The 22,501-nt window shown below is 40.7% G+C and overlaps 1 protein-coding gene across 1 annotated transcript in view; it reads right to left on the bottom strand.

Annotated features, from left to right (window-relative positions):
- Positions 1–22,501, bottom strand: part of LOC128455143 (cadherin-6) — a 74,046-nt gene that overhangs the window by 28,567 nt on the left and 22,978 nt on the right. Inside the window, exons 2-5 of the mRNA XM_053438819.1 lie at positions 19,243–19,586; positions 6,795–7,089; positions 6,536–6,655; positions 4,942–5,115 (exon numbers count right to left, since the gene is read on the bottom strand). Coding sequence (XP_053294794.1) covers positions 4,942–5,115; positions 6,536–6,655; positions 6,795–7,089; positions 19,243–19,461 — 808 coding nt within the window. The 5' untranslated portion in view covers positions 19,462–19,586. The remainder of the gene's footprint in view (positions 1–4,941; positions 5,116–6,535; positions 6,656–6,794; positions 7,090–19,242; positions 19,587–22,501) is intronic.

The following is a 22,501-nucleotide window of genomic DNA, read 5'->3' as shown; positions in this document are numbered from 1 at the left end:
CCGACTCCGACAACACTGATTGGAGTCACGGTATGAAGTGAAATGAATTGACATGTGTGTGTATGACTGTGTTAGAGTTCTACCTTTGTGAGAACCAGTTTCTGACCTGTGGGTTTGCAGACAGTAAACAGACAGTGTCATATATAGTAATGAATGGCTGCTCCTCATCTTGTGTGTGTGTGTGTGTGTGTGTGTGTGCGCGTGGGTTGACTTAAACGAAATGATAATGCGACATGCAGTCTTTTCGACATATCCTGGGTGATCTCAGCAATGGGTGACTAGGCAGTAGTGTTGACAGGAGGAAGGAGGCACTGATGCTCTGATACAGTGACCGTGATTGACCGCGGCTGAGATAGAGAGGCAGACATTGAATGAAGACAGAAAGTCAAAGATCCAGAGAACCAAGGGCAGGATGTTCCGCCTTCGTGTCAATTCACTGGGATTGGAGCTCGAACAATCTGATCGAGGCAAACACAACTATTTACCCATTTCTTTTACACAACTGCTGGCACTGAAACACTGCCGCTGGACACCCACACCCACACCCACACCCACACACACACGCTCTTGACGAGCTGCCACATTTCCCCCTGCTGTTTACAAACTTCAACTGTTATAAACGTGAGATTAGCACTGAATTAATCTGCACTGCACCACACACACAATGCTTCTGACAGTCACTGTCATGTCGGTGAGCGATGGTCACAACCTATGGAATGGGGTCGCCTTGAACCTCTATTAAACAATTTTTTTATGTATTTTTTGTCAAGGTCGGATTAAAAAGATGAGTCCCGAAGTTTCTGATCTTGGAAAACGGCAGCTGAGAATTCTGTAGTTCTCAATCACATCATCATCCTTTTGAGATGATTAAGCATGAATCTTTTTGTGGCTGCTTCAGCATATGTATTGCTTATATACTGTGAGATAATAAGTATAAGTACATGCAATTTAAATATTGCATGAGAATAATGTTACTTTTAATAATGAAGCATATGAACTGAATTACCTCCACTCAAAACACAATAGTATTGAAACTATAGATAACCTTAACATTATTTAAAAATGCAGAGCCCACCCCAAGGCCATTGTCGCTTCAGGATATACTGTGCTTTCGTGGAGGATAATGCCAAATATTCAACACAGGGATCCTTCGGGACCCCAGAGGGCTTGATGCCCTTGGGGGCAGCTGCCTGCTTTGCCATGATCCTGTCTTGACACGCAGCAGCGAACAATGACATTTACAAAATTCAGCAGTAGTATATTTTTGGGGCCAGAGACAGTGCTGTTGTTGATCCGGACAATCCACTAAACACATTGTTTGTTCAGCCAAAAGTAATTTCACTGACACCTGTTACTGTGAGATAAATGCACGAGTATATTTTTAAATACAGGTACATTAAACGAAAAAACATTGTTTTTGTAATTTTGCTGAAAAACCCTTCAACATTATTGTAATGTTGGACAGGTTAATCTGCTTTCACTCTCAACACCAGCTGTAATTAATGGACTATTCTACATCCATAAATGTATTTATCTCTGCACAAATGCTGACCACAGTGGATCTGTTGCCATGGGAATCCTTGCCAGAATTAGTAGGCCTATTCAAATATCATTTTTTCTCTGAAGGAGAGATCTCACGTTTAACACATGTCCAGTTCTACACAAATCAGTACATAATTGCCACTTTTAATTGTTGTCTTCCAAAGGCATCCATTTAACCATGACAACTTAAACAGGATCAATTTCCAAATCCAGTCTGCTTTATAATGTGTGGTGTGGCTGTGGAGGGATGACACCATCATGGTTGTCTCTGCTGATTGTAAAGAGACAGTCTGCATTGGATTTACTAGGTACAATCATGAAAGATATTAGGTGCTTATTATAAATGTTGCATTGCTTTTAGGGGCTGTAATCTGGAATAAAAGTTAATTTTACTGCCCCCTTTCTTTTTGATATACGCCAGAGAACCCATTGAAGGGTACAGTATTTGTGACCTGGAGGTGCTGGCTCAATGGGTCTTGTAATGTCAAACTTTGATTTGTATGGTAAATGGTCCATGTTTCTATAGAGAAAGAGCTTTACAGTACGGTTTTGCCACCCACAAATTCACACACATGATCATACAGAATATCTATTTGCAGCATTTTTTCTTATTCATACTCCCACCACACACTAGCCGCCTAGCCTTCAGGGGTAATTTGGTATCTTATACACAGTATGGCGGACAATGGGATCGAACGTGTAGTTAATAGAAGACCCGCTTTACCTCCTGCGCCCCAGCCTCCAACCTGGCAAATGTGAAGAGTTGCTGCTTTTCTCTGTTTTCAATGACTATACACTGAATATCTTTAACTTCTGAACGGATTGTTGGACAAAACAGGTAATCTGAATAAAGTAATTTAGAATAAAATGATTGACTGATTGTTCTAAAAACAAAATCTGCAGAATATACTATTACATAGCAAAAATGCCTGTGTGAGCAGCCACCAGTGTGGCTGTGAAAATTATATATATATATATGTATGTAAATTATATTAATAATATGCAGTGCCTGTCTCAAACTAACACAGCACAGGTCTTTGGAGAGTTTGGTACGAAGCCCACACGTTTACAGTGAGACTGTTTCTGTGATTAAGGATGAATTAGGTTAAATTAATTATGAAGGCTTTCAGGACGAATTAGTGTTACTTGGATGAATTCCCCTGGAAAGACACACATATCCAGAGAAATCATTTTACAGAGAAAGGCTGTCTGATTTCTTCAGAAATGGGCGAGTAAATCAGCAAGTTGGGAGTGAATGGTGCTCCTGCTGTGATGGACAGGACTTACAGTGTTGGTTATAAGCACCATTAGGTTGACTGGTATGTCTGTAGTTCAGTAATTTCAGGCCTCTGGCGTGTGAGCTGAGCACAATGATTTATCGATCCGTAACAACGCTGAGCAGAAACTTTCAGTTCATGCTGAATGCAGCATTGACAGTGTGTTTTATTTTGAGTGATGTGGGTTGTGATCCATGATTTGAAGCAGCTCAACAGTGAACTAGTAAGGAATCCTCTGTAACTTACTAATCCTTACTCCTTGACCTTCTAACTGCTGGTCACCTCTGGATCTCCTTGACCAACTGGATGTCCTGACACCAATCCTCCTCATCTCAACAGATCACCTACCTCTTCCACCATTGTTTTGTTTTCTATCATATCATATCTAACATACTTGTACCTTTGGATCTTGGACTCTCCCTCTGAACTTTAATCCGTGGACCAGTGGTACATGCTCAAAATCAAAACCATTGCATTTTGAATACCAAACTTCAACTGGGTCCCACTGTTGCTCTGTGTCCCAACTCAGGAGCCACATGCTTCAGAGGCTGCATTTGAAGATTTATGCTCTGTGTCCCATTTCAAAGGCTCCTTCAACTGCATCCAATCCAGGGCAACAAGGGATCCAACAGGTGGAACCCCTTTCAGGATAACCTATCCCAGGAGACATTACCCGCCAAAGATGAAGCTGAAGAGATAGCTAAGCAGGAGTCCCAGCTGCAGTCAGTGCAGCGGCTCAAAGTAGCTGATGATGCAACAGTAAGAACAGGGCAAGCTGGTGACGCAAATAGGAAAGAGACCACAGAAATAGGACCTAAACCAAACTTTCTCATGTCAGATCTGTCAACGAAGGTCTTCATAGACCTCAGCCCTTGAAGCGGGACACAGCCTGTGTTAGTCTCATTTCATATCTCTGAAGACACCTCGCAGTTTGGGGCTCCTCCTGGCCAGAGGACGTGGTGACGTTTGAGTGACAGTTATCACCCGGTGTGTTGCCTTTGAATCATTATTCCGGACTGCCTGGTCTATCTGACATAGCCCTGACACTGCTTACAGACGCAGAGGGGTTGTATTTTTAATTGGAGGCAGCCGCTCCTTGATACTCTGAACCACACACCACATGTTGCTGCTATCTACAGCACCTAAAACGGTCTCATTGTCTAGTTAAAAAAATCATTATTTATTGGCAAACAGCAGCTGCATGCTCTCTCCTGACTTCTGCTGTTGCTGACAGACAACTGCTCACAAGATCCTAACCCTTACCCCTGCAGGTCTACGAAGCCAATACGCTTGTCTGCTTTCACTGCATACTTAACTCAGTTCTCAGTAATTACTTCAGAGATGGTGGGCTTTTGGGGGGCGGCATAGGGCAACTTTCCTTGCTCAACCTCAGCATCCCTGCTGCACTGTGCAGCAGACTGTTGCTGTGTTTGTTTTGGGGGAGCTTGAAAGCGAAGCAGCTTGTTCCATTTCAACACGAACTTAAACTGTCAGAATCTGCAAAGTTCTGAATCAATAATATCAGAGACGCTCCCTCATGCACCATTATCTTAACACCGTTTGCTCCACTAAGTAGTGAGTACTGTGTGTGATTAAAAGCATCTGTCACTCCACACACACTGGCCAAGATTTCCATTAGTGTCTGCACATTGTGCTGCTCTTGTAAAATCCATAACATTTTCTCAGGAAATGGTAGGATATCGAATATTCTTAGAAACAGCCTGTTTATGGGTATTTTTTTGTGACTATGCCTCTAAAGCTCATTTTTAATATAATGTAGCTTGTGCTGCCATTTGAATGCGACACACCTTATTGATTCCTGGGGGGAAACTTGATTTGTGGATATAAACTCTGTAACATTTCTGCCATCCTGTGACTGGTGTTCCCACAGCCTGTTCTCTTCACAGCCAAGTTAAGTGTCGATCAATAGAACGTTAACAGCAGATGAAGGTTTACTGAAATGTTGTTTGATTCCTTTGGGAAAGTTGTTCATATCCAACAAGGTATGAAAAAAACAGCAGTTATAATGCCCCCTTTTCTGCCTCTGAACTCCATAATTAATGTGTGTGCATGTGTGACTCAGTGTTTCATCATTTGTCCTCCTTCAGTGCTGTTAACTTACTCTGAGTGAAGCGGGGCGGGTTGTCGTTGACATCAGTGAGTGTGATGTTAACCACTGTGGTCCCTGTGAGCCCTCCTCTCTGCCCGGCCATGTCTTTGGCTTCGATCACCACCTGGTAGTGCTCCCTCTGCTCGCGGTCCATGTCACCAGGACCCAAGGCTGTCCGGATCAGACCTGAGCAAAACACATCACACAAGCTTTAGCTTTGCTCATCCCATCGCCTTCATCTTCACCATCCTATCAGTAAGCTTCTTATGAAATAAATAAACTGTTAATAGTGCACCCTTCCATTTTACACACACAGGAGATTAAAAGGAAATACAATATAGATTATGCATTCATGTAGTACAGTGTAATTTTACTTAATTTAACATTGCTGCTTAATGTTGCAAATATTTAAATCACAAAACACAGGCTGCCTTTTATTGTGGAGAAGCCACAGGAAAAGGACTGTATTTGTTATTGCAGTAAATGTTCATGTTACTCATCTGCCTCGATACTTTTGTTCTCTCTCTACTCTCTTCTTTCTGCATCAGAGACCATGGTCCATCATGGCTCTGTAATCCACAGCCAGCAGTAATCTGACCATGGCCCTGACTCCTTTATTTGTTTGAAACAGATGAGCAGAGAGAGGGAGATTACTGTGCTGATTGTCTGAATGGACGGCTGACTTTTTTATTTACAGAGAAAGTATATACGATCAGTGAAGGGCTGACCTTTTTTCAGTGTAGTGTTAACATTAACGTGCAGGGTGAAGGTGCCCTGTGTATTTCCTTTTTTCAGCACATAGAAGAGGCTCCTATTCATGCTACTTCTTTCACACTCACACACTTGAAATTCTGCTCTGAGTACAGACAGTGTTGGAAAAGGATCTGATTAATTGAATCCAATAAAATAAATATGGAGGAGTGAGACTCAAAAGTGCCACTTATGAGGGAGAGATTTAAAGTCAGCAATTCAACGGAAAATGAGATGCAGTATTTGAGTGTATTTCAGCTTACAGACCCTGTGACCCTGCTTTTAGAATGTGCTATTTTGCTGCTGTTTTATTCTGCTTTGTCAAGCTAGCAGAGTGGTGCTAAACACTGTTGGAGGAAGACTCCCCTTCAAATGTTAATATCTCAACCAGAGTCAGACGGAATGGCTGATCTTAAGTTTCATGTATTTGTGTCTCGGTTCCTGATTCTTCACATTAAAATGTTTCAATGGCTAAACAACTTCAAGCTTTAAATTTGAGTTTGATTCTTTCTTTTTCTTTTCAGTATTACACATTTGACAGTCACTTTAGCACCAGTGCAGAAACTTGTATTGTTTTTGGATCCAGTGATGTAGAACCTCAAACCTTTAACTAAATATTGACAATATTTTTTATTGGTTGATTCAATCCAATGATTCGGGCATGAATGAAATAAAAGCAGATACATTAAGGGGGCAAAGAGCTGGAGGAAACTTGCAACAACCTATAACTACAGTGTTAGAGGTGGGGCTCAGTATTTATTTTATTTTATATTTATTTGTTCTTCGGTAAATTTTAAAAGGACAAACACTGTAAGAACACTTTACTGGTTCACAATAAGGATTCCATCATTATTACCTGTGTTTGGGTCCACAGAAAAGTATGGGTGTCCCTGACTGATGCTGTAGACCAGTTTGGCACTGTTCCCATACATGCTGTCATCAGCATCTGTAGCTGTCACCTGCATGACAGATGTTCCTGAGGGATACACATCCACATGGTTATTATAGACAAATAGTACACAATCCGGGTTATCCCTATTTAGAAATTTGCACATTATTTCAAAATTAGAGGAACACCAAGTAAAAAGAGTGCTATTCCTTTTGAGAGCCCGTACCTATGAGAGACCGTTCAGGTACGCTGCCGGTGTAAACCTCTTTGCTGAAGTAAGGCTCATTATCGTTGATGTCGTGGAGTTTGACGATGAACTCTGTCTCTGGCTCCAGCTTCAGACCTGTGTGCTTGTTGACCACTGTGGCTTTGAGGATATAAAAAGCCTTTTCCTCCCGATCCAGGCGGCGGGTGGCGTGCAGGTCGCCATTATTCTCGTCGATGACAAAGAGGGCGCCGGCCCCCTCACCAGACAGCACATATTTGACTAAGCCGTTGCCGTTGTCCTGGTCTGACTGGAGCTGCACAGAGACACACACACATATTTAAGCTACATAACTGAACATAATTATAAGTAATTATAAGATAAAAAGACTTCACTTCTGCAACCTGTGCACATCTAAATGTATCCTACTGGACATCTATCTTCAAATGCATCTACTAATGACTGGAATCAATATTGTGGCCATATAGACTGAACTTGATCCAAGTAGCATGACATTGTTATTTATTGGGTGAACAAAAAGTGTGGTTTGGTTTAATGTTTCTTTCTGTAAGTTGAAGCGGGTTACTCAGCCAACCACAGACGATAAGTCTGTTGATATTCAACAAGTCCAGTGGACAAGTAAACTGTCCTGCTCACAAAAGCAAGTGTGGATTAATCTACTACTGAAAATAGTCCCCAGCAAATGCACTACATCCTGCTGTTGGAATATTTGTTTGCCAAAAATCAGAGTTGCCAGCTTTTTTAGGACTTAAATGAGCCTTAAAAAAAATCAAACTACATATTTACGAGGCTTTTAAAAGATGATTGTCCTCAGTAGGATCAAGTGGGACTGAGTGCTATAGACAGGTTAGAGGAGTCAGACAGACTAAGTCATTGTTGGAATCCGGGGTTGCATGGGGTTTGATGCCAGTTATATTCTGGAATATTAGCAGCTGTATCTTCTTACTAAAAGCACTATAATTTTGGAAAGCACTCTTATAAGTTGGCGCGGAGGGTACTTATTTAATTTAGTTTGAGAGACTTTGAAAGGAGACATATAGTTTGTTCAGTCTGTCTTGCCTCTGTGTTATACTCAGCTTTTGTGTATGTAAAAGTTCTGCAAAGTTTAAAAGCCAGTGGATGATGGTGACAGGTTTATATAAGATCAAGCAAAGAAGAGCAAAGACAAACACATGAATAAAGACCAAGAGTCAGCTTCAGAATCAACACAAGAATCTTCTGAAGGGGGGAAACCGTGGTCGAAAACGAAGAGCAGGCAGCAGAAAGCCAGTTTTCATGTTGTGCCTGAAGGAGTAAACATATATCGGATCTGCTGTGAGATCTGTTGCTTTTACTCTCATACCTGCAGCAGTAACCTCTCTCTCTCTCTCTCTCTCTCTCTCTCTCTCTCTCTCTCTCTCTCTCTCTCTCTCTCTCTCTCTCTCTCTCTCTCTCTCTCTCTCTCTCTCTCTTCTTTGTCTGTATCTGCTGACCTCAAGGGGATCACTGTTCACCTTTCATCTACCCTGCTTTACTGCTTTAGGTCAGGTGTAAGGCTGAAGCCTTTGATCGCATGTGAACACGTGTGTGTGTGTGTGTGTGTGTGTAAGACGGAGCTATTATCTCATTACATATCGCATTATTATATTATTATAGGAAACAATAAATGATATAAAATACACTATTACTCACTCATTCGTATTACTCCTGTTCTACACAACCTTAGTTGCAGACATGGTTGCCAGAATACCAGAGCCACTTTGCATCATTTCATTGTCTTTGTATGTTAAGGAACCTGCAGCTCATTATGTGGGACATAAAAATAGAAATAAGCAAGCTCGTCTCTGCCTCCCCAGCAACCAAGAACTCTTTGACTGGGTAACTCTATGAGCTTTCTGGCCTTCACTTCACAAACTCACTTCACCGCCCATACCAATGAACCTTGATGGGAAACAAGAGTGCTGACTCACAGCCTCTTCTTCTTCCTCCTAAGAAAAATCTAAATCTGCAGACTTGGCCTTTTGGAGTTTTGCTGGTTTGTCAATGAGAGGATTTTCCTTTCAACCTAGTATCTCTGTCCCTACAGAAGTCCTGTGCCTCAGAAGCAAAAGAAAAAAAAAATCCAAGGTCTGCAAAGGCTATTGATGTTATAACAATGCAGAAACCCTCTGAAATGTGCCTGAATTCATATTTTCTCTGTAGAACTGTCTGTTCCCAACACATCATTATTATTATTATCATTATTATTATTATTATTATATATAAAAAATATATGTAATAATAATAATACTATATTTATTATATTGTGTTCAAACATACTGAAGGTCTTGCCCTCATTCATCTTTCTGGCCAGTGGATGTTTGTGCTGCCCTGCCTGTTCTTTGGCTGACACTTGATTTAATTTATTTATGCTTAAGTGCCCAACAGATGGGTCACAATTAACAAGGGAAAGCAACAGAATGTCTGAGATGTTGGGAAGCACATGTTTCAATACACATGCATACAATCAAAATTTAAAATACCTTTTCAAGGCTTCATTGCAATACTGTCGCCTCAGTGTGCTCTCAACAGGACAATACACTGCATTACACCTCATAAGAAATGAAAACAGATAATCCTGCTCCATGAAACATTATTAAACGAACAAAATTAAAGTAGAATGCCAGGTGTTTTAGTAGTAATTAGTGCTTTGTCCTCCGTCAAGTGCTGATACAGAATTGGGAGCCATTTAGTAACGTGCTGGTTCAGTGGTAAGTACTGGTGAGGAGCAGACGTGTCTTAGTTTTGATGCCCCCAAGTCTTTTCCCTGAGGGGAGACTTATTAAGAGCGGGTTGTCAGGGTGCATGCAGTCCTGTAGTATTTTTAGACCTCTGCGCCAGATGCGGATCTTTATGATGTCAGGGATTGGGTTGAGTTTGCAGCTGATGATTTTTGAGGCAGAGCAAACTGTTCTGTGCAGCTGCAGCCTCAGCTGTCGAGTTGCCGTACCACACTGATGTAGAAAAGGTGCTTTCTGCGCACCCCGACTTTTTGAGATAGTACGAAAAAAGTGTCTTCTGTGGGCTTTTTTGATAAACAGACGGAGATGTCATCAAAGATCACTGTTTCATGAAACCCAAAGCTGAAGGCCACCTCCAGACTATTGAGTGGTGTTCATCTTCAGCTCAGAAGAAAGACCTTATTTCTGTTGAATGTTGTGTCATCAACTAATACGAACATTTGAACAAAGTCTCATTGAGTTGGTATATGATGAATATTGCAGAGGTGACAGAATGCAACCCAATGGGGCACCAGTGCCGATGGAACAAAGAACTGGTGCATTAGTGGCAAGAGCTTCATCATGCTGCCGGATGGAATAGAGACAAAGGGAAAAAGCATCCTGTACTTAGTAGTTTCCTTTGACTTTTGTTATTGCAGGTGCTTGAGCTGTAATCATTAAACTTACTGATGTTGGACATCTTGGGCAGAGCGATCATGACAACTTATATAAAACATGCTGGAGCTTTGAATTCCAACACAGACCCGTTAAAGATATGAGTGAAGATAGTAGCAAGTTCATCAGCCTAAAATTTCATCGACACAGGATACAAGATGAGGGCCTGCTGCTTTCCTGCTTTTCTGGCTTCACAGCAGTTTGCTCACCTCAGACTCTCTGACAAGGAAGGGAGTTGGGGGAGTGGCTACTATTGCTGTCTCATGAGGCTTTGATTGTTATCAAAGCGACAAGAGAAGTCATTAAGACTGTCAGGCAGCTTTGGGTCATCACCAACTACTGCCACATTGGTTTTATAGTTAGTGCTTTGTTCAAGGCCTTGCCATAAACCCTTGCTGTCAAAAGTTTGATTTCTAACCTTCTAAAAATAATTCGCCAGCTCTCTCAAAATCAGATTTGTCTGCCTCGTACAGCTCCCTTTCTTTATCCTTAAAGCATAGTGCTTATTTTTCCCATTAATGTTTTATCTCTCTATTGAACCATGACTTGCTGTATATAATCACATTTTCAGAGAAGTCAATGTAGGAAGATACCACATCAGTATATTCATCAAGTCTGAAAAAAGACAAATCAGTATTGTGATTTTTGTCCACACAGTAGGTCCACTGCTTTACTACTTTAACCATTGGTGAAACAGATAGCCACTGCTGGTTGTACACAGGGATGAGAAGGATCAGATTCGGGCCAGGGGTAAAGCATGACAGGCGTTAAGACTGTGGCTCAGGGGGTAGAGTCGGTAGTCCTCTTACCAGACGGTCAGCTGTTAGATGCTAGTCTTCCCCCGTTCCCCACGACGTTCTGATAGAAAAGGTGCTGCCCACACATAAAATTCAAATCTATTTTATTTGTAAAGTGCAAAATCATAATTTACATTATCTCAAGGAACTTTACATAGAAGGTCAATACCCTACAAATTATAGTAAATAAGTATGAATATACGATGCAGTGTATGAATGTGTGAATGGCAAAAAACTCTCTCTGAGAGGTCATCAACACTGGAAAAGCGGTATATAAATACAGAGCATTTACCATTAGCAGTTATGCCGTAGTATTGACCCAATACTTTATCATACCTGGTGAGCACATTGTCATGTCCTTGATTCTGAGAAGCTACCCGCATGTCAAATCTTTTTAGACATGTATATATATCTATATAAACATTAACTTATTCTGGTGTTTAACAGCTCTTTTATGTGAACATCTCACACTCAATGTCCCACTGAACCCTGTTCAGAAATCTGGCAGTTCAATAAAGCATTTTGGCCTTTGCCTTGATTATGAATTATTGTCGCAGTTACACTGTTGTTCAGCTGTTACATAGTCTCACTTTCATTTGTCACCTGTCTATATAAGCATCATTAAAACCCAATCTGAATGCAGTGCCGCAGTGTGAAGAAATGAGAAAAATACTGCATCTCTCCACTAAACTGAATTAAAATGGTTTAGCTAGTGGAGAATAATGGTTTTAATAAAACTTAAGTCTGGGGTTAGAGTGGACATGCTGTTTTGGTGGCTGATGTGTGACTCTGGGAACAGCTAGAACGCTCTGAAAAGACATTTGCAAGAGTCTGATGCGACTGAGGGGATAATTAGACTCCTCTACACTTCCACTACTTTTCAAAGACAGCAAAAAAGCTATTTTTCCCTCAGGTTCTTCCTGCCTCCCTGCTGATAAGTCCCTCTCCATCCCCACACCCCACATAATCACACACACACACACAGACGCACGCGCACGCACATGCATAAGACAACGCTGCAAATCAACAGTGTGGAGGGATGGGTCACACTTCATCTGCCTGGTTCTGATGCATGAACAGGAAAAAATGTGTCACTGAGTATAACGCATAGATAATGTTCTGTGTCTTCACAAGCCAGTGATTTGCAATGAAAACATCTAGAGCAGCTACACTTCAAATGGGGCCAAAGCCAGAGAGACGGCGACAGAAAAATTATCATGAAAATAGAGACAGGCAGCAACAACTAATAGCGTTTTACATGTAGACTGAATAGGACAATGGCAGAAAAGTGGGTTGAAATGCGAAAAAGAAAAAATCGAAACAAAAAGCTGGCTCGGACGGATTAATTAAATGGCAACTCTGTCTGATTTTTTAAATCAGAGCCACTGGACCTTTACTTTGAGATGAGCACCAACGGTTATTTGGTGTAGGACCTCCCCACTGAGAATCAGACGTTCAAATTCGATTGGATTTTCTAGCTGCTCATGTCCTTATTTCTCTCCACCTCTGACAGGGATTGTTTTGGAAAATTGAGTTGTTATGTCCTATTCTGAAATCGGGAGCTGAGGGAATTGTTGAGCGCATGATTGCTGAGCAGATGGAGCAAGTGTCGTATACACACTTTATGTAATTTTAACACCACCAAACAGCAATCAGGACAATGGTAATAATGTGACTGATCTCGATTTTCCTATGCCTATTTCTTCTTGCTGTTTCTCTAGTGGGAGATACACAACCATCCAACTTCAGGTGGAATCCCAGGGCAGCAGAGGTGAGAGGTATCTCATATGCATGAAATGACATCCGACAGTATCATAAGAATCATGTGTTCAGGATTCTAATGATACTGTCGGATGTGTGCAGAGATGCAGGTGTGTCTCTGTCTCCTGCAAACCCAGCAAATCTCATGTCATCTCAGATCAGTGTCATTTGTTTACCAACTGCTCACTGCTGAGTGGACTCAGCAGCTGGGGACGAACTCAGCGCAGTCTCTGGCTTTGGGGACTCTGCTGGGGTTGAGCCTCTCCATCTTATAACCAGTAATGGAAGAGCAGTGTGACAGTAATAGTGTTGTTGGGACTTTTCTACCTTTACTTGACAGGAGTCAAGGGACAGTCGATAGAAAATGGGGCCACCACGACCCGCATCCCAGTCTCTACTGAAGGCCTCCAAGCTGCTTTCTCTGGTCTCTTAAAACTGGGACATGTTTATCCAGGTGTTTGAAACAAAGATTTGAGGGTTCACTGTCACAATACTAGAGTTGTACTCAACGATTTTCTCAGCCAACAGAATGCACAATAATCATATTGTCACAATACCACAAGGATTTTTTTGAATAATAATAACAGTTATGGGGTCAATGTCACCTCTAACTTGTGAGCTTTATCACATTTTCTGGCTAGGTTTGTGTAGTTAGATGATGATCTTGGTGATGAGGATGGTCAGTTATAAAGATAAATAAAATGTGTGTATCGTTTTATGTCTCTCTTCCTCTAATCGACCTGCAGTGCTCCACCTTTTTCTCTCTGCACTTCTGTTTCCTTTCTCTTCCTGCTGCCCCTCCCCTCCTCCTCTCTGTGTAGCTGACTTTTCTTGTCTTGTTTCTTTGCTGTTCTTTTGTTCTACCTGTCCTCATCGTCTTCACGTTTCCTTTAACTACACCATTTTAGTGAATATTTTCCACGTTACAGAACCCAAATGTCCTCTGTTCCTTCCTTTCTTTCCTTGTTCCCTTTGCTTCCCTTTCCCTTCCACTCTCCCCCCTCACTCTCTGACTGTCTTCCCCTTCCTGCCTGCCTCTCTCCTTTTGATCCTTTCTGCCTGTTCTCTCCAGCAGTGTTCAGTCTGATTTGATCTGTCAGTCTGCAGGGCTGCAACACCTCCATGCTTTTACCTAAGACGAGCTGACGAAGCCTGCGGACATTTCATCACAGCACAATTTTGGAGCAGAGCATGCTTTCCGGAGTCCTTATGTGTCCCAGATCACTGTCTCTGCTACCAAACCTGCACCATACTGCTGTCTCTTGGGATTTCTCACAATCATATTCATGCAGACAATGGCACTGCTCATTGCTGTTCCTGACTTTACTGTGCAGCAGTGGGTGGTAGAAGACACACTTACTGTGTACGGCTGTTGTGTAATCATTGTGTATACTTTTTCCACAGTGGGTTATACTCTTCTAAAGGAGTTAATGATCACGAACAACAATAATAATAATAACAATATCCATAAACCTGCATCATCAAATCCATATCCAAACTGCTCAGGGACAATGTTTTTCTGAGGGTTGTAGTGTTTACACATAAATTCACACAAACACGACCGTTATACTATTCAGTTTAACACTTTTGATTTGATCCTAAAACAAATGACACTGTGTGAACAATCTGGGAAAATGTAGTAGATTGTATGTTTTCTTTGAGAGGGTCAGTGCTGTTGACTCTATTAGAGAAAGTTCCACTGGAGCTAATGTGGTTTACTTAGTGTGAGATTGGTGGTTCCATTGTTCAGTCAGACAACTCACGTTCAAACGTTTATTGCAGCAGTAGAACAGGTTTAGTGTTTGGCGTCTAGGTTCCAGCTTAATCAATCCCTCATATGATTACACAGGAATGATGACCAAATACTTGTAACCCCCCCGTCGGAGCCTACAGGTGGATGCTGGGGTGGTGGAGGGGCTGAAGCAACTGGTAGCATTACCGCAGCAGCAGAGCGAGCAAAGGGGATGATGGGAAATTTCTCTCTGCTTAAATAGTCCACCTGATGAGGTGGAGGTGTATTATCGATGGTTGTGGAGAGTGAGGTATGTCACATGATGTATGTCACATGATTGGAGCAGTGCAGCTGGAGTTGGCTGCCAACTAGCTTGCAGCCGTCGCTCCATATATCAGTGGTGTTTGAGCTTATGGGGGAGTCATTCACAAAGATTATATTTGTGTCAACTACTGATGCATCTCCAAACTTCTAAATCCTCCACAATGTTACTGTCAGTCTGTCAATGTTTCAACTATGTGACTCTAGCTCTCTAAATTACACTTAACCTATGTTCACTTATTTTAGTTTGTGTGTTTATTTGACAGGTTTGATTTTCAGTTGTGATCATTTTGGGGAACCAGGCAGAAGACAATTCTGGTTTGTATCAACTGGGGTCTTAGTTGCATCACTCTGGTGATTCGATCTATAACACAAATTTCACTTGTGACATCTGTGAAGTCCAAAAGGTCAAGAATGATAAGTAGTTAGATGATCTGTTAACCCTGGTTATCTAAATAACTTTGTCTGGAGGTAAAACTGAAAGTGAGCAGAGCCTAGAGGTAAGTAGAAGTCCCACTGGAGAATTGCCCATCCACAATTAAGGTAAGTACAATAGGTCAAAGTTGAAGCAGGATGTGGGTCAGTAAACTGGCTAACCTGTGACCTTGTGTTCTGACCCCCAGTAATTAACTGGATGAGTGCAACATAATCAATAACATACAACTGCACCACATCACAACAAACTCTTTTGGGCTTCCTGTTCTGAATACTGGGGTTTGGCTACAAGGCTTGCAGATGGATTTAGACTGTGATGAAGACAGCTTAGTCCACAGCAGGCAAATAGTATCTAAAGGTAATGCTTGCTGTTTGGCTGTTTCCCTGAATATTAACAATTTGGATCAGGATTGCATAAATATGGTGTATTTTATGATTCTTGAATGGTATCAGGGGTAAAAACATGTTAATATTTGCCTTGCCATATTGTTGCCTCTGCAGAACAGTCTCCAGTCCCTGCTAATCTGTCTCTGTCGTCACTAAAGCATATCTGAGCCACCAGGCAGAACCCTTGCAGTGAAGGCAACACTCCAGCACGAACGGAGAGTTTGCTGACTGTCTCGCCTCTTTCTGTGTTCACCTCATTCGCAGCAAACTCTTGTTTGTTTCAAAGCTTACTTTGTTTTTGTGCTGTCAGACAGCGGGCTTCATACAGAGCCGCACAACACCTCCCGGCATCTGGCTTCTGATCAAACAGAACGGCACCAACAGTCATCACTATGTTCTTACTTCACTAATGGGCCCACTATCTCCTCTAGATATTAAACACAGCAGCCAGTTAGATGGAAAATCCATACGTAGCCCTTCTATCTCTGCACAAGGTAAGCGAACATTATACACCTCATTACAAGTGCAATAAACCATCATCAAACAGCATGTTTCATGCACAGCCTCACTCAGTGCGTTACTTATGAATGAATGGATGAAACACTTCTTTGGCCAGAGGATCTTGAGAAAGAAACTGGTTTTAGAGATATGTATTTCACTCCATATGGTTTCAGTATGAAGTTCTGCATGTGGATTGTACTCTCTTAATCAATGCAGTGTGTCTCACTATTCAATCTACGGCGATAACAGAAACACACATAGGTCGCTCAAGTTAACTAATGGTAAACACTGCATGTGAAGTTGATAGATACCAAGCTTTCTTCATGATAGTCATTAATTAACATCATGACACTGCCGAAGAAACTTCACATCAAACAAAGCGGAACACCCACATCTAGAATATGAGATACTCGTCTGGAAGCCGCAGCTTTGATCAATTATGGGATCTGCAAAGTGTATACAAAAAGTGTTTTTCTCAATTGACTTATAATTTCATCTTTATTTTTCTTCAACTTAGTTATGTAATTAAAAAAATTAAATGAAAACTACAACAAAGTCTCACAGTGAGATGTTGAGGCAGTGAGACCTCGTGCCCTGTATGAATTTTTCATGTTTCTACTCTCATTTATCGTAGCCCTTTTGGTCACTGTGAAGAACACGTGCCCAGCCCACAGACGCTGGAGCTGCATGAACTGATTCACTTTTAGCCCTTTTCCACTTCACTAACTTAATAAACCATGAACATAAGGTGCGTCACATAAACTCAGGAGAAAAAGTGTAACACTATCATCTGTATATCTTCTTCCTCTTTTGCATTTCAAATTATTTTAATGTCCAATGTGGTGGTTTATAAAATGAAAAGTAATGTTTTTAAGTTTTTCTTTTTCCATAAATTTGTTTTATAGCATCAATATATTCTATGTATGCTATGATTTTGGCATCATAAAAGTCAAATGGAAATCAAATATGTCTCAAGGCACTTTGTTGTTTTGTTTATTGAAAACTCAGGTTATGGGTTGGTGAACTCTTTATTTGTATATTTGTGTTAACACTAAAACCTCACAAACTGACACTAGGATACAAATATGATCGGGCCATTTCTTAGACTCTCAGACTGTTAGACATTAACAGGATGGCACACAGACATTTCTCTGCATCTTATGAGAAAACACCTTCCTGATATATTTACTCCATCCTGCTCATCCTGTCTTTTTGCCTATCCTGCCATTTTCTCCCTGTCAGCCTTCCCCACCTCTCTGTATTCAGTGTGTACTGCAAAGTGCAGCCGCTGAGCAAACATCAACACAAGTCTTTACAGTTTCGATGAGCAGAAATATCACAGTGTGAGAATCTTAGAGCGCTGTGAAAGCCTCTCGCAGTGACAGTCGAGAGCAAAAAGAGCTACAGCAGCTGTGTTCTCACTGCTCTGCACAGCAACTACACAAGTCTTTGCCGAGAACATTTGTGTATCAGCAGGTCCCTCTGTTTACAACACAGGGTTCAGGTCCGGGTTTTGGAATCCTGTTTAATTTCAGCATTTGCAGAGTGCGAACCACCATACTAGGAGATGAATGTAAACAGTGTGATTAATTGGTGCATCCATGTAACTAGAAAAACTTACGTAGTATTACACAAATGTGTCTTTTGTTTAACTGAGGTCATGCTCTTGCAAGAAAAGTATTCATAAATCACTGTTTTTTGTTTGCATTACATTTTTTTTCCAATGATGTTCACCTTCTACTTGCTATAAATCTATCTCTCTATCTGGTGTTTTGCAGCTAGCAAACAGTGGATACAACAGGCTGACAGCAGCACTGAGACTCGACTCAAAAGTAAAGCTGCAGGCCATGAAACCAAAACAACAGAGTACCTTCTGAAAAAGCTGACCTCTGTGCTTGTCACGTCAAGCAGCGCTTCATAGCAAGTGTTTGTATACAAATGTGAATTACAGCTGTGTCAAACCAAGGAAAATGTTATTTTTGCTGGAAATAAGCGAGTTTGCCACAAGTGCTAGAAGGTAATGCTATAACATGGTGTACCAGTAGTATGAGAATTGAAGAATTACCAAGCAGACTGACTCTGTGTTATCAATCAGAAATAACTGTCTAAGGTATGCTCATCATAGCTTATACACAATGCGTCATTATAGACTAAAGCTATGAGAGTAATGAAACAAGTAAGGATATTATAAGTTGTATTGCTTACAGACTGTGTTTTTTTTCGTCTTTCAAAAGTAACTTAAAATGTGTGTTAAAAAAAATTTGAATGCTGTATTGATTAAAAAACGAAGGCTGAAACCATCAAACAAATATCCACAATATTCCACGTGACTATTTTGGTCCAATCATGATCGAGTGATGATCCTGCAGTAAAAGTTGAACTGGCTTAATTTGTTAAAGATTGAAAATAAGTCAAAAATCAAGGTATGAAAGTCATTGTACCCAATCAAAATCTAAACTTTTAATGGTGAAAAATGACCCAAGAATACATATGAATATATATTTTGTATGTGTTATTGTTGTTAGCGTATGTTTGTCAGTGCATGTCTGTATCTTCTTTGTTCTTCTCTAAACCAAATTGCCTTCAAGATTTATAAAGTGGCATTGTATTGAGTGCCTTTACAATTATATAATTCAAAGGATCCCTGTTGACTTTTTGCAATACTTAAAGATCATAATACTTATGTGCACCCAGTTTTAATTTTAGTATCAAATCCAGACATGTGCAATTTGTCAGAGTACTGATTTTTATGTACTCGAATGTACAGAACCCAAACCAAGCAGTTTATTTTTTTATGTAATTTTGATTATGAAAACTATATCAAGTAGCACATGTTGCACCAACTTATAACACTCCTGCCATGATCATCAAGCATGTTCATCATGCATGCAAGTCATGAGCAAAATTTTTTTTTACTCTTTTTTGAGTAATCACTTTGAACAAGAATATAAACAAACAAATCCAGCAATTAATTGAAACAGAACAACCATGACTAATGGATCTCTTTCCAACAAATCAAGGGAATTTCATATAATGGCATACGGGACCATGTCAACATTCATGTGTAACCACAAACACGGGGGCAGTGGCACAGCTCTTACCTTGCCAATGTACTGATAATCACTGCCAGTGTACTCTTCCTGCAGGAAAAACTGGTTCCACATCCAGCCTCTTCTCACTCTCCTAAGTGGCCTCTCTCCTCTGATTGCTGCCTGAGTTCCATCTCCATCAACTGCGTCCGTCCTCCGTCCACTCAAAGACAACGCATCCAGCGACAGGCAAAGACAGAGCCATGTGAGGCCCACTACGATAGTCCTCATTTTCCAGGAGGAGGTGTAGGATCTACAGGTCACAACTGCTCTATCTGCCCAGCTGGATCACCTTGAGTTGGCAGCTGCAGGTACCAGTCATAGTCCTTCAGGTTTTGACTGACTGGAGAAAGAAGCTGTAAGAGAAAGAGAGAAACAGACATGAAGTCATCATTTCATAGAAGAGCAGTGTCAGGACAGTATATAATGGAATCATTCAGACCTGATTTGTAAATGTATGAAAATCAACTTGCTGAAAAAAAACACTAGAGAAAAAGGGTTAGGGTTAGGGTTAGTGATGTGACCCACAGGGGTGGGAAACAGCCCCCATACAGCAGCAGGAGCTATGCCACAGATATAGTGTTCAAAATCCACTGTTGGAAAAGACAAATAAAGTAAATAGTAATTACTCATTTGGGTTGAGGTAAAGGCACAATTTGGTTTGGTTTGGGAAAGATCCTGGTTTGGGGTAACACTGTTGATAGACAACATGATGTTTAACACCATAAACATTTGGTTACAATTCTAGAACAATCATGGCTATGGTTCTGTTTCAGGCCAATGAAAGATACAGATGATTGCTTGACTTTAGTAAAGCAATCGCAATGTTCTTTCAGATGCTTCCTTTAAGGTTGTTGAATGCAATGAAGTTCAATATCTCAAAATCGTAGGTATTGTTTATATTGCTTTTATCTAGTGCATGTGCATCATTAATCAATTAATTCTCTTTGAGGAGATTCAGGTTTTTTCACAGTTTATTTTCTCATAAAAGTGCCTGTGATTTAGCCTGTGAAAAGGTTTTCCATTTAAGATTTATTTCTAAAAATCATACTATTTGAAAAAGAATTAGCCTTGAAGTATAGCAGGGACTAGCAGAAATGTCATTTTAATGATTCAACCTGATTTTGAACTTAATGTGGGTAGTAGAATTCATTTTGTACTTGTCCTCATTGGACACCTCCCAGTTTAAGTGTCAACTGTTTAATTTAGTGTCTTGCCCAAGGACACTTCTACCTCCATAGCCACAGTCACCCATATGCATGGATATAAATGGTTTTATTACAGAACATAAATTGGAAAGAGATAAGAGGGGTGATTTAGGAAATGTGTTATTACATAGTTTGCCCTGAAAGAATATTCGCCAATATATCAATATCAGAATTTTTTTATCTTAAAATAACTAAGTCATCCAGTCTTGGGCAGGCTTTACGCGATACTGTTGTGAAGAGGTGGTAGCTGTGAGGATAACGAAAACCAGTAGTTTAGATTCAGTATGTCAATATTCAACAGCACAGCTTCCTCACTATTTACAAATGTGCCTCTCTCTGCTGCTGCATCATTTCAGCGACAAAAGTTCTTGGATTAAAAAACACATTTTCTTCAAAAATCAAATTGAACACTGACTCAATCGCTGTAGCATCCAAAAAAACATCTTCCAAAACGGGCTGTGTGGACTAAAATACTGCACTGGATCAATAAGACGGATATGGAGGAAACTCTTACACAGCAATTACAACACTGAAAGGAAATGTGCTTTTATCTTCCCACACAGGGCTCTGTCAATGTCTTGCTGCAACAAGCAAAAATAATATTCTTTTTTTATCTGTGCCTCTTTTGATACAAATATGACCCGTTTCAATCTGTTGACACTGTAGGGCAACACTTTGTTCACAGCAGATCAATTCATACGTTCAGGATTCTGAGAGACTCCAGGACAATGCAGAGTGACGATGCATTTCTTTAAAGCTGCTCATCAAGGAAAAACAAACACGATCTTGAGTGCACTTATTAAAACAAATATATAAAAAGTGGTGACACACACTTATTGTTTACTGGATTCACCACATCAGTTCATCTTCCCAGCACTAGGGTACAGCCCTGACATGCAACAATGGTTTTCAACCAGCAGTCATCTCAACGTGACTGCGGGGATACATTCCAAAGCATGGCAAAAGGAGTGCCAGTCCTATGTTCCAACACAACCACCTTCTTCCAGTCAACTGCTGCATGACTCTTATGTTCACATTATAAAGACATTTTGTTCAACATGATCAAACAGTAGTCAGTCATTGCTGCTCTTTAACCTTTAGCTGATGAATGGCAAAGCATTGTTGCTCATTCTTTCCCTTGCTTATTTGTGCTTGGCTCCATCTTGCTCTGTGTCTGTACTGCATTAGTCCCATTAAGGCAGTGCTTTATAGAAAGGCTTTAATTGAATCCGATGAAGAGCACACAGGAGACTAATTGATTCTGCCTTCACTCCGTTTTTAACGAGCCTCACCGCTTCCATTATCAATCAGGGAAAGAGGCCGGAGCCTTCTACTTTTCCGGTTCAAAGGGAACCCCCCCCCATCCATCGCCTTGTTATTCTAGTGTGTGTTGAGTTTGTGGAAAGTCCACAACATGCTCTTTAAAGAATCACGGAGGTACGGCCTAGGGCCAGAATCACCACAAATTAACTCTCACGTCTGCAGATAATTATTTTTCAATAAAAAAATCATTTAAGAGATTGATTGACTTCCGAATGACATAAACAATCCCCTACAATATTCTTCTAATTTCAATAGATTGGTTTGGTACGTATCGTATAGCAGTCAAAAAGCCTCAGACATCAAAGCCTTGACGTACAATTTCTGTGAAATACTTGATATTTTTCTCCACAGAACCGTTTGAAGTCTTCGAGCTAAAATAATACCTCAGACAGTCGACCACTGCAAAGAACTACACTTACTCACATAGGGCATACCACAGTCTGAATATACCCCTCTCTTACGGAAACCAATGATATGCATCCAATCATTTCAAAAACTTTTATCTTTCTAGAGCTATTAGAAGGTAAATAATGACGAATGTTTTCTAAGGTAATCAGTGTGGTGATATGGCTCAGTGTAACCTGAAGCGGCTTCAGAAATACTCATGCTTCTATATAGTGGGAAGCAGTAATTGACACAAGTGTAGTCTGTGGGCTGAAGCGCAGCCACATCAAAGATCTGATTACGTCCTGCAGCCCTGCTCATTCCCCAGCAGGCTAATTGGGTGTGATCATCACACT

The sequence above is a fragment of the Pleuronectes platessa genome, chromosome 13 (assembly GCF_947347685.1).
Source record: "Pleuronectes platessa chromosome 13, fPlePla1.1, whole genome shotgun sequence".
In the NCBI taxonomy this organism is placed as follows: Eukaryota; Metazoa; Chordata; class Actinopteri; order Pleuronectiformes; family Pleuronectidae; genus Pleuronectes; species Pleuronectes platessa.
The sequence above is the reverse complement of the archived record's forward strand: the minus strand, read 5'-3'. Positions and strand labels throughout refer to the sequence as shown.